Here is a 13,224-nt window from a genome sequence, read left to right as displayed (position 1 = left end):
TCATTGAGAAAATTGGCTTATATACTGAAATTTTCAAAAATATATTAAAGCACATTAAAAACTTTAAAAATAGTAATTATTCAAACATTTAAGAAATAGCATGAACTAAATTATTTTTGGTACATATTTATATACTTTTATCAGTTTCTTACCCTTATCTGTCTGAAATACCATGTCATTGGTATTTTTATAAAGGGAAAAATTTTTTAAGTGGTCTTATTTTTTATTTTTGTCCCTTAAAATGTTTACCTTCTTCAAAATTACATTTTATGGCTATTATATTGGAAAGTGCTGATATCTTCCATTGAATCTTCTCTGCAGACTGTATTATTTTTAATGGAGAAAACACACTGTAAATATACTTGTAAGCTTGCTTATTTATTGATTTATTTATTTTTAGAGAGAGAATCTCACCTTGTTGCCCAGGCTGGAGTGCAGTGACACAACCATAGCTCACTGCAGCCTCAAACCCCTGGGCTCAAGCGATCCTCCTACCTCACCCTCCCAAGTAGCTAGGAATATAGGTGTGTGCCACCATGCCCAGCTATTTTTTTAAAGTTTATATAGAGATGAGGTCTCACTATGTTGCCCAGGCTAGTTTCAAATTCCTGGGCTCAAGTGATCCTCCTACCTCAGCCTCCCAAAGTGTTGGGATTATAGGCGTGAGCCACTGTGCCTGGCCAAGCTTGCTATCTTAAAGTTGGAAGTACAAAATGGAGGCTTAACAAACAGTAATGACAATGATAATAATTTGCTAAAAAAAAAAAGAAAAAAAAGAAAAAGAAAAAAATTTCAAGATAACCAGTAAACCAGAAGGGTGCCAATAAAACAGGTGTAAACCAGACCTGTCTTGGGCAGTTACACAAGTTGCCTGCAATGTAATATCTGCATAGACAAATTCTGTTCATTTGCTTGTTTTTTTTTTTCCCTATGATTACAGGATTTTTTATTTTTTTGACACACTATTCTATTTCCTCCATATTTTCCAGAACAAATGCATAACATGTATCTTTTATAATGAGAATAAACCAACAAAACTGTACTTTCTCCTTCATTTTAACTGGCTCCTAGCTAGATTAGAGATACTCATGCTTGAACTGGGGTAAGTAAAACCCATTCGTATGCTTTCCATGTATTCTGGAAAACATTTAGGACCTATGGTAGATCTGGCCTCAACATCTCAACATTAAATCAGCAGTTCTCTTTCCTGAAATTAGAGATTAATGCATCACGAGCATGGTGTCCTGTGCCTATAATCCTAGCTACTCGGGAGTCTGAGGCAGGAGGGTCACTTGAATCCAGGAGTTCAAGACCAGCCAGGACAAGACCCTGTCTTCAATCGTGATTAATTTTTTCAATCAAAAAATTAAAAAATTAAAATTAGGGTGTGTCTTGGAATCAGACAGCCATCTTGTCTGCCATCTCTGAACAAATTACAAAAATGGACTCATAATACATATTTGCCCACAAGGCTTGCAATACTGTTTCACAAAGCTGGCTGTATTCTTCCTCTTCACAAACAGCCAGTCTGCATAGCATATTTAGCTACAGACGCCTCTGCTGACTCTCCCTGCAACATTTCATTGCTCACCAGTAGATCTGTCCGTAGTTCTCAGGTCTACCAAGGGGGTGGTTCAGTGGTTCCTTGATATAATCCATCCAAAGATGAGAATCTACAGATCCAAACTCACTCAAAGCCCTCTCATAATATTCTCTTATGTTCACCATCTTGCAGGATTCTTGCTCCTTTTCAAACTGAATCATTTTCCTGAAAAAGTCAACTGAAAATGGATGACTGTCCTGTAAACTTTTATACACAGCTCTGGCTTTTTTGTAGCCACCATGTTGATAAGCCCAATCCAGGTACTTATCCTTCAGGGTTACTGAGTTGGCACCTGTGACAGCTAAGATAACTTTCTTAAAGATTGCCTCAGTGTCGTCTTGGCTTTTGGCATCTTCACTCCACTCTGCCAAGAAGTCCGCAATGACAGACAAACCTGGGGTTTCAGGTGCACAGGGTCTTCTTCAAAAAGCATGGCTATGTCAGGGCTCTTTGAGTCAATCAGCACATGCACATTCATCTGCCACATTGTCCCAGAGTCTCTAAATAATTCAGTCCCAGCTACTCCCACCTCCAGAGCTTCCCTCAGGAAGTTATGGCACAGCAACAACTCAAGTTAACTGCTTATATTGGAATTCTGGCAGAAGCTTGTTCTTGTGCCTTTCTGAATGCAGTCATGGTTCTTTCCAACCTCTTCCCTCTGAGGAACCCACTATTTGTCTTCTTAGTAAATCTTTCCAAGCAAAAGGTGATGTAACACTTCCACATGGCCTCCATTGGCAGAGTCTTCACTACCTCTTCATATACGGCGCAACATCTCTCCTCCTTCTGGCCCTCCTCTGCTTTGTCTTACTTCGTTGTAGGCTGCTCTTCTCCTGTCTGTGACTCATCTCTAATTCTCATCTTGCCGCATAATCCCAAGTGAGAAGATCATCTGTGTGTAGAGCCTGAGGGTCATCATAAATTTCTTTTTGTAGACCTTTGGCAAAGTCAAATCGCCATGCAGTTGAAAGCAGTGACACATGAAATTCTGCACCTCGAATTATGCTTACAGAATTTTCTTAGATGATCCGTGCTAACTCGCCCTTAAGGATTTCTTCAGAAAAATCAGGATTCTCCACGTCCATGTTGGCTTTTTCAGATTCTTGCTTTTCCTTCCTCAGTTTTTCAGCATGCATCAGCCTCATTCTAAAATAGTCTTGATAAAGTTTAGGGCCCTCTGGATGAAAGTGCAGTGCCCAAATAAATAGTTGCCTTGCGCTTTCTGAAGACAATCAGTCTTCCATTTCCCATTTGGCTGCCATAATCCACAAAGCTGGCTTGTTGGAATGAATGGCCAACATGGCAGAAAATACCTTGCTAAGTTGAGTTTTAGTAGCCCATTTCTTACAAAAAACTACATAGGAGGCCAGGCACAGCAGCTCACGCCTATAATCCCAGCACTTTGGGAGGCCGAGGCGGGTGGATCACCTGAGGTCAGGAGTTTGAGACCAGCCTGACCAACAAGGTGAAGCCCCGTCACTACTAAAAATACAAAAATTAGCCGGGCATGGTGGCAGGCACCTGTAGTCCCAGCCACTCAGGAGGGTGAGACAGGAGAATTGCTTGAACCTGGGAGGCAGAGGTTGCAGTGAATCGAGGTCATGCCACTGCACTCCAGCCTAGGCAACACAGCAAGACTCCGCCTCAAAAAACAAACAAAAAACTACATAGGAGAGCCAAAGTTGAACATCATCTTTCCTCTTTGCTGAGGCACGTCGGAAAACACCTTGTACCCCGTGTACAACAGAATTCTCAATCTCATCCTTCTTAAATGAATATCCAATGCATGTTCTTCTCTGGATCTGTTCCAAATGATTAATTTCATATTGAACATAATTGGTAAAGTCATCCTTAAAAAGGGCTCTTCCCTGGATTCTCTACTCTAGATCAGAAGCCTTCTTAATGATAGCCTTAATCTCTGCATGACTGAACAGTCCAATGTGCTCCAGCTGTTCCAATTCGGGGAGCTGATCTTTGTGTTCCTGAATTATCTCTACAATGAGGTCCAAACTCTACAACCCCATGGGGAGGTTCTCAACCATGAACACGTGCAGGAAGCTCCCCCATTTGCTTGTTGTTGGACCTAAGGTGGTTGCTAGTCAAGTTGCTGTCAGACTCCTGCGGTGAGCCTGCCTTTCTAAACACTTTGAACAGTTCCATTCATGGGAGATGGAAACACATCAAAGGAGCCTTAAAATGTTACTGGTTTGCAGGAAAAACATACTAAAATATTAAGTTGAGAAAACTTGAGGGAAGGAGTAGTAAAGGAAATATGTCAAACTGAAGTATGGAGCATTTTGCAGTCAAGAAAAACTTAACCAAATCACTAAGTCTAAAGTGTATTTATTTCCGTTTATTTCCATAGGTAGTAGGTACTTTTTTTTTTTTTTTTGAGACAAGGTCTTGCTGTGTCACCCAGGCTAGAGTGTAATGGCATGATCTCAGCTCACTGCAATCTCTGCCTCCTGGGCTGAAGCCATCCTCCCATGACAGCCTCCTGAGTAGCTGGGACCACAGGTGTATACACCATACCTGGCTGATGTTTCGTATTTTTCGCCATGTTGCCAAGGCTGCTCTTAAACTCCTGAGCTCAAGGGATTCACCTGCCCCAGCCTCCCAACGTTCTGGGATTACAGATGTGAGCCACTGCATCTGGCCCAGTACTAGGTATATTTTATGAGACAGACAGTTCGTACATATGACTGGAATATACAGAAATCCTTGGTTTCGCCTTTCCTACAGAACAATCCTGCCGAATCAACAGATGATTAGCTCTTTGATATATGCCAACTTCTGTGTCTCTAGAGCTTCTGTTAACCTGCTTGTTGATTAACCTCATAGCTGTCCAGGGGAGATCACACAGTAAGGAAATGATGATGGTCCCTTCCCATAGTCAGACCCTCCGACCAACCTTGTCAATCAGTAGGTGACATATCCCAGCATGATTTTGAGTATTTTACTCAAACATCTTCAGAATGCTATATTTTTTCCTTTAAAAACACCTCAGAAAAATATTTTCAAATGCATCTTTTCAAAAGAAAATTTTTCCTAGTGGCAAGAGACTACTCCTGTCATGGGGAATGTATTGATATCCCCCCATATTAATATTGAGTCATATTGTTCTCCTAAATAATATATAGTAAAACAAGTGTACCTTAAACACATTGTGCTGAAGTAAAGTACTCTGGTAAAATAATTTGAAAGCCATTGATGGAAAAACTTTTATTTTGGCACATAATTTCTTTCCCCCTAAAATTTAATTGTTAGAAATTCTAAATTCTGTCAAGTGACTACCTTAATGGATTTGAATTTTGTTTTATCTTTTCCCTCTTTTTTCTTGTTTTTTTTTTTTTTTTTTTCTCAACACAAGGCAAAGGACATTGAATGATTCATAAAGAAGAATAGCATGTGATATATAATCAAAGAATATATGACACATGGAAATTACATTTCACTTAACCTAAGAATTAGATCTAAGTAGGTGGAGATGACTTACTATTTAAAATGTGTTTGTTTCTTCTCTCTATAGCTTTAAGAAAAAGTAGAGATCACTTCTGACTGTACTGAACAGCAAAAATTAAGTGACTTGCTACACTGTAAATCATGGCACTGCCATTCCGTAAGGACTTAGAAAAGTACAAAGACCTTGATGAAGATGAGCTCCTTGGGAATCTGTCAGAAACAGAACTGAAACAACTGGAAACTGTTTTGGATGATCTTGACCCAGAGGTAGGTGCTAGCTGATGAAGAGAAATGAAATAACTTTTCAAATTCTTTGAAACTCAGTAGCTGCCTTTGAGCTTTTTCATGATTTTCTCTGGCACCTTCTACCCCCTCCTCCTCTTTATCCAGATCAATTTGCTTTTGGCTTCCTCTCCAGTTCTCCACTTCTGCCTCCATATGTTTACTAACATGACTGTCCTAAACTACTCCAGTATCCTTATTTTCAAACATCTCCTGAAATTTTTTCCTCCTCTAAGAAATTTTTCTCCTCTGTGCAGGCAGGGATATTTTTAGTACAATGCAGCAGATGATTACCTTTTTGATACACGCCAACCTCTGTCTCTTCCAAGTTTGTATGCCAGGTGACCTCAGTGTAGAATGCCTCTAAAAGATTCTTCATGACCCTAAGTCTAATTGTTCCCTTTCTGAAAGATGCTGACCCAATCGATTAAGTTTCCAGTCATTAGTAGAATAGATCTACATAACTTCTTGACAGTAGCAGTCCACTGTGGAGCAGACCTGAATATATGTATGTAAGCTTTAACTTGCAAGGTGGATGTTGTCTTATAAATTACACAAGGCTTAGATAGACACCCATGACCCTTGAATTGTTATTCCCTGATATGTCGGGGGATGGGCAGTGAGGTAAGAACCTGAAGGTCCTAAAGGTAATGGTTGTTTGCTAGGCTTCTTTTCTTTACCACATTTCTTTATGCCAAGACGTTGATTTTAAGTATCCTCTAAGGACTGAGATGGAGTTCATTTTATAACATTGTTCTTGTTACTGGATGATGTGTCTATACCATAGATCAAATCCCTTAACCATAATTACTATTATAAGGAAAAGTTCCCAGTACACCTAATTGGAGGGGAATTACTCATGATAACAATGCTGTTTTTATCACATCACGGCAATATCTTCTGTAGGCAGTTCAATCTATTAGACCTATTTGAATCAAATGGTTTTAGAACTGGAAAAAGTGGACGAGTGCTCACACCTATAATCGCAGCACTTTGGGAGGCTGAGGTGGGTGGATCACTTGAGGCCAGGAGTTCGAGACCGGCCTGGCCAACATAGTGAACCCCGTCTCTGCTAAATATACAAAAATTAGCTGGGCATGGTGGTGCACGCATGTAGTCCCAGGCTATGCCAGGCTACTTGGGAAGCGGAGGCATGAGAATTGCTTGAACCAGAGAGGTGGAGGTTGCAGTGAGCCAAAATTGCACCACTGCACTCCAGCTTGGGTGACAGAGCAAGACTATCTCAAAAATAAATAAATAAATAAACTGGGGAAAGCATAAGACTTTAGTCCCTAGTCCAGGTTTCTCAATCTTGACACTATTTACTTTTGAGGTTGCATAATTTGTTGTAGGGGGGCTGTCCTGTGCATTGGAGGCATGTTTAACAACATCCCTGGCCAGTAGCACACTCCTCCTGTTTTAAAATGTTCCTAGGATGTTGTTTTAATCAGGTTTGGTAATGGATGACAGACACTGAGACTACTGCCTTGAAAGAAGGGTTTATTACTTACAGTTCCAAGAGCAGGAGGCACACCGTGCCACACAGAGGCACATGGGGAAGCACCCAGGTTGGTCAGGAGGCAAAAAGATCAAGGAACAAGCAATGGCCAAGAGCCTTTATTGTGGTTCAATGAGAATGAATGGGTGAGTCAGGATAGGCAGATTTTAACAAGTTTAGGACTAGATAGTTTGAATAATTTTAACAGGTTCAGGGCTATGTAACTAGTCTCTAGTTGTCCAGTATCTGGCTCTGGGTGATTTAGGGGGAGGGGAAATACTGGCTTGGTAAGTGAGAGTTAGATAAAAAAGAGGTGGTTAGGAGAATTGGTTGGTTTGCATATGAAAGGTATGCTCCAGGGGAGGTTGGTAGGGAGTAGTGCTCTCTAGCTAGCCCTGGAAGGAGTGGTCTCCAGGATTAGCAGGGCCCCAAGATGTGAAAGCATCATAAAACTCAGAAAATAAAAAACATGACTTTTTTTAGGGCCCAGTTGTCACTCTGTTCCTCAGGCAAGAGTGAAGTGGTGCAATGATAGCTCACTGCAGCCTTGAACTTCTGGCTCAAGCGATCCTCCCACCTCAGCCTCCTATGTCGCTAGGACTACAGGCAAGCACCACTATACCCAGCTAATTTCTTTGTAAAATTTTTTGTAGAGGCAAGGTCTCGTTATGTTACCCAGACTGAAAACCATGATTAATACTCCTCCCCCTGAGCTGACAACCAAAAATGTCTCCAGACATTGCCAAATGTCCTCTAGGGGACAAAAACACTACTGGTTCAGAAACATTGATCTAGTTCATGCCCTCTGTTTCACGGATGGAAAACAGAAAATACCTCAGTTATTACAATTAGGGAAAGAGCTGGGACTAGGTCCCTCACTGCCTCATTGATACCTGGTGGTCTAGCAGTCTTTCTGTTAAACCACACTGAGTCTCCTCCCAACTCATGCACTATGGTATCAGTCTGAAATCTGATGGCTTATTTTTTATTTGTAAATCCATGGTCTGCTTCTTGTGTGGGGAGGCTTGATTAGCCTCTAAATGTCTTTTGCAAACTCCCCAACCCCAGTCGCAACTCCCCTAACCTCAATACTGTTAGTCGAGACTAGGAGAACAATGATGTTTATTGACAGCATCTGTTTGTTGGGTGACATGTTTTTGGAAAGCGTTCTGGTAAAGAACCAGGTAAGAAAAGAGGTCAAGGATAGTAGCAGCTACTTCAGCCAGAGAAACACCACTGTAACTTGCAAAGTCTCAGGAAGTAGGTTGAAGGTATGTGTGGTACCTTATATTTTGGAGGACTGTTTTACTGTCCTTCTGCTGTATTCAGTGTACATGTTTGTTAACTCACTGCATTTTTGCCAAAAAAAAAAAAAAAAAATCCATCTCCAGAAGACAGCCAGCCTAGCAAAAGCTTTCCTCTGCCCCACCCCCCAAGGCTGGGAATATATTTTACAGCAAAATTGCACTGCAAGAGAGAAACATGTCATTTTTAGTGACAATCATATTAAAGAAAATTTTTATCTGAAAAGTAATTATGATCTATTAGCTTACTTGATTAGAGTATATTTCTAATGAAGCTTGGTTCATGGGTATGTAGCCTCTAAAACCAGCTAGCTGTCATTTAGTTTGTGGTTAGACTGTTTTTGGCCGGGTATAGTAGCTCATACCTGTAATCCTAGAAGGGAGATTTGCTTAAGAGCAGGAGTTCCAGACCATCCTGGACAACATAGCAAGACCTTGCCTCTACAAAAAATTTTGAAAATTAGCCGGGGGCATGGTGGTGCACACCTGTAGTTCCAGTTACTCCAGAGGCCTAGGCAGGAAGATTGCTTGAGCCCAGGAGTTCAAGGTTGCAGCAAGCTATGATCACATCACTGCACTCCAGCCTGAGCAATAGAGCAACACCCTGTCTCCCCTCCAAAAAAAAGGCTTTCTAAGGAGCCAGGATTTCAGCTATCATATTTAAGACTGTGTGTGTCACATGGGCTTGAGCAGGCAGGTAGAGTAGTGCAGCTTCCATTACCACCACCATGAAATAGCAATATATACATCTATGCATTATTGATGGAGAAGTAAAGTTACTTTTTATTAATTTGCCTTAATGAGAATCTTTAAAAGCATTCTACCAATTATTCAGTAAATATTTGGAGACAACTTGTAGATTCCAGGTGCTATGCTAGGCTTAGGAATACAAGAATGAGCAAAACAAATGTGGTCTTTGCCCTCATGACACAGGCTGGTAGGAATAGGAGTTTGACATTAATCAAATAATCATACCATATTAAAAGAATGGTAAATGCTACACACTGTAAGAGCTTGTGATGAGAGGTTAAGAAAAGCTTCCCTGGGGGAATGGAGCTACAATCTGAAAAATGAGTTGCAAAAAGGGATAGGCAGAGCATTCCAGGGAAGGGAGACCACACACATAGAGGCCTGGTGGTAGAAGGAAGTATGTGGCAAGTACAAGAGAGAAAAAAAAGTTCAGTGTGACTGGAATGGAGAGGATGTATGAGATGAGGCTAGGGTGACAGACTGAGGGGCTGGTGGTGAAGGATAAAAAATATCAGGCAACTGATACAGTTGGGAAGCTAATGTAACAGTCTCAGCAAGCTTGGATCATAGTTTGGACCAAAGTAATAATGTTGGAGATGGGAAAAAGATGAATGAGTTCTTCAGGAAGTAAAAATGAGTAGGGCTTGCAGGTCAATTGGAAATGGATTCTTCACGTGTAGTTCCTCTCTTGATTTCTAAGTCTAAAGGTAGAAATCTTATGTTTCTTTTTTATGGTTCCATAAACAATTTTATATTACAGAAACATACTTGGTACAGAATTAAGAATGGACCTCCTGTGTGTTTCATCTTTATAGTTCAGCTTTCTGTGTAGTAGGTACCATTACATAAAGGGTAACACAGGTGAATTTTATGAAAATTATTATATATCTCAACACATGACCACAGTTGAAGTGCTGTATTTCCTAGTTACAAATTGAATATTTTCTACTAACATTACCCTTATAAGATTACCCTTTATAATGAAAAATTATCTTATACCACCCACAAAATTCAATTGGGAGGTTTTGCAAAAGAGGGCTGGCCCTTTTGTGTGATTTATCTGGCTGCCTCCCATTTTCAAAGCAAAGATATACCCAGAAATAGGAGACAAGGCAGTATCACCTCTTTGGCTTTTGACAAGCAAAAGGACGGTGCTCACTTTGTCTAGTCAGCCCTTGTGTTTACTGGGCTTAGTGAAAATTAAGGGACTACAGGAGAAGACTTTAATCCATCACCTTCTACTCCACCTCCCTCAACTCTAAGTCAGTCCATGCACTCAAAAGCTTTACCCATGTGGAAACCCAGGAACATAGCTCTTGCTATGAGTATTTCAGGGGTCCCTTGGGGCATGTGAAACAATGATAGTGATTGTTGCAAGTACATCCTAGTGCTCATGTATATATGTATGCATACACACACAAGTGGAACATCTCACATTGTGTTTAAACTGAAGTAAACAATCTGATATTCTACTGTGTGGTATATATGTTTTAATCATGAAAAAGTCTGTACAATGAAATGGAAGTCATGAAGGAATATCACGTACAGAGTCATTTAACGCTCTTTTGTAATAGAATTATTCTCTGTACATATATATACACTGAGCAATTATTAAGCATTAATAAAACTTTTTAAAAAACTTTTAAGTTCAGGGATACATGTGCAGGTTCGTTACGTAGGTAAACTTGTGTCATGGGGGTTTGTTGTACAGATTATTTCATCACCCAGGTATTAAGCCTAATACTTGTTAGTTATTTTTCCTGATCCTCTACCTGCTCCCACCCTCCCTCCTTATGCTCCAGTGTGTGTGCTCTATATGTCTGTGTGTTCTCATCATTTAGTTCCCACTTATGTAAGTGAGAAGATGCGCTATGTGGTTAATAAAACTTTTTTTATTAGTATTCCAGAACACTTAAAAAGTAAAGATTATTTCCTGCTAGTAGAATCCTCTCTGAAGAAAATGTTCTATTAGAAAACATTGCTGTCCTAAAATCCTGCAATGAAGTGTTCAGTGCCTGTATCACATTCCAGTCTGTAATTCCTTTTTATATGGGTAATCTTCGGAAGCATATAGCATTAGCATTCTTATTGGTCGTACTGGCTGATTCATTCTCTCTGGCAGAATGCCCTTCTGCCTGCAGGGTTCCGGCAGAAGAACCAGACATCAAAGTCTGCCACAGGGCCATTTGATAGAGAGCATCTCCTTTCATATCTGGAGAAGGAAGCATTGGAGCATAAAGACAGGGAAGACTATGTGCCCTACACTGGAGAAAAAAAAGGTAAGCCCAGAATTTTGAAGTCATTATGTGGTAACACTTGATTTTTCTTTTTATAGGTGGGTATGGAGAAAATCATATTTTTAGAGGTACATCATTGGTAGCCTTAAATATATGATACTGTTGACTTAAACATTTATTAGTTTAGACACTTTATTTACATTTTTCATCAACTTGGCCAATAAGTTTCTTCTTAATGATGTTAGTAAAGTTTTATTACACAATGATTTTTTATAACATTCTTTAATTCTCTACTGTAACAGATCTAAAAGTGTAATGAAGGGAACTTTTAAATCCAGAATCCAGTGGTAGATTACAGAGTACAAATAATGTTAAGGCATCTATTCTAACTGCATTCTTTTTTTTTTTTTTTTGAGACGGAGTCTCGCTCTGTCGCCCAGGCTAGAGTGCAGTGGCCAGATCTCCGGTCACTGCAAGCTCCACCTCCTGGATTCACGCCATTCTCCTGCCTCAGCCTCCTGAGTAGCTGGGACTACAGGCGCCTGCCACCTCGCCCGGCTAGGTTTTTGTATTTTTTTTAGTAGAGACGGGGTTTCACCGTGTTAGCCAGGATGGTCTCGATCTCCTGACCTCGTGATCCGCCCGTCTCGGCCTCCCAAAGTGCTGGGATTACAGGCTTGAGCCACCGCGCCCGGCTCTAACTGCATTCTTGAAAGTGGAATGCCATAAAACAATTCATGCCATGTTTTCAAAGGACCCTTTTTAAAAGCTGTTCTATAGCCATCCTTATTAATTCATGGTTATGATTGCTAATGCTTCGTAATCAGTACTTTTAGGAAATTTTTCTAGTCCAAGTCTCCCTCATTTAAGTGTTTGTGCTTCTGTATCCTCAGTGGAGCTTAAGTACAGCTGTGGCTTTTTAAAAATTTTTTTTTTTTGAGACGAAGTCTTGCTCTGTCACCCAGGCTGAAGTGCAGTGGCGCCATCTCACCTCACTGCAACCTCTGCCTCCCAGGTTCAAGTGATTCTCCTGCCTCAGCCTCCTGAGTAGCTGGGATTACAGGTGTGCGCCATCACGTCTGGCTAATTTTTGTATTTTTAGTGGACATGGGGTTTCACCATGTTGGCCAGGCTGGTCTCGAACTCCTGACCTCAAGTAATCCACCCACCTTCACCTCCTAAAGTGCTAGGATTACAGGCGTGAGCCACTGCCCCTGGCCACAGCTGTGTTTTTAAAAGTTCTATATATATACTTAAATGAAACAGGATAAGTTTTTCAGCTTTCCAAATAGGTAGGCCTAAAAATGCAAATTCTACATTCACTCTTATTTGGAATATTGTGTATATAATACTGGGGAATGGTGACAGCAGTAGCAAAGCTGAATATCATCTCTTGCAGGCACCATTTTTATGTCTGAATTCTTTCTAGTCTGGGCAGGTAGAATGGTACTTGGGCTTTTTATTTGAGAAAGAGGCCCTTCTCAATAATTTTGGCCAGAACTGTGTCACATGGCTACCCCTTAGCTGCAAGGGAAGCAAGAAAGTTCATTTTAGCACTCCAGCTTCTATAGTAGAGGAAGGCTAGTGAATGGTAATAGTAGGTAAGCCGTAAACTCAGCACCTGACTTTTCCAAAATTATCCATCACCTCAGCCCCTGTGCTTTTTCTTTAGAGTCCTCCTTCCCTTCATCTCTTGTTAAGGATCACTATCTTAGTTACTTGAGTTAGGGTTCTCCAGACAGACAGAACCAATGGGATGTGAGGGGAGAGAAAAGTTTATTTTAAGAAGGCTTTTAAAATTCAAAATCTAGCAAGCTGGAGACCTAGGGAAGATTTACTGTTCTTGTCGAAAGGCAGTCTAGTGGCAGAATTTCTTCTTACTTTGGGGAGATGAATCTTTGTTCTTTAAGGCCATCAACTGATTAAATGAGGCCCAGCCACATTATGGAGGTTAATTGGTTTTACTTAGAGTCCACTGATTTAAATTTTAATCTCATCCAAAACAACAAAAACAAACAAAAAAGAAACCTTCATGAAAACTTTTAGAAGAATGTTTGAGAAAATATCTGGGCACCACAACCCAGCGAA

The 13,224-nt window shown here is 40.5% G+C and overlaps 1 protein-coding gene and 1 pseudogene across 2 annotated transcripts in view; one reads left to right on the top strand and one right to left on the bottom strand.

Moving 5' to 3' along the window:
• The window catches only part of TMOD3 (tropomodulin 3), a 79,709-nt gene that overhangs the window by 29,685 nt on the left and 36,800 nt on the right, over window positions 1-13,224 (top strand). For both annotated transcript variants that reach the window (XM_023227215.2, XM_023227217.3), the window contains 2 exons: window positions 5,133-5,332; window positions 11,022-11,178. In XM_023227215.2, coding sequence (XP_023082983.1) covers window positions 5,207-5,332; window positions 11,022-11,178 — 283 coding nt within the window. In that variant the 5' untranslated portion in view covers window positions 5,133-5,206. The remainder of the gene's footprint in view (window positions 1-5,132; window positions 5,333-11,021; window positions 11,179-13,224) is intronic.
• LOC111552791 lies at window positions 1,514-4,811 on the bottom strand (annotated as a pseudogene).

The sequence above is a fragment of the Piliocolobus tephrosceles genome, chromosome 6 (genome assembly GCF_002776525.5).
Source record: "Piliocolobus tephrosceles isolate RC106 chromosome 6, ASM277652v3, whole genome shotgun sequence".
NCBI lineage: Eukaryota > Metazoa > Chordata > Mammalia > Primates > Cercopithecidae > Piliocolobus > Piliocolobus tephrosceles.
The sequence above is the reverse complement of the archived record's forward strand: the minus strand, read 5'-3'. Positions and strand labels throughout refer to the sequence as shown.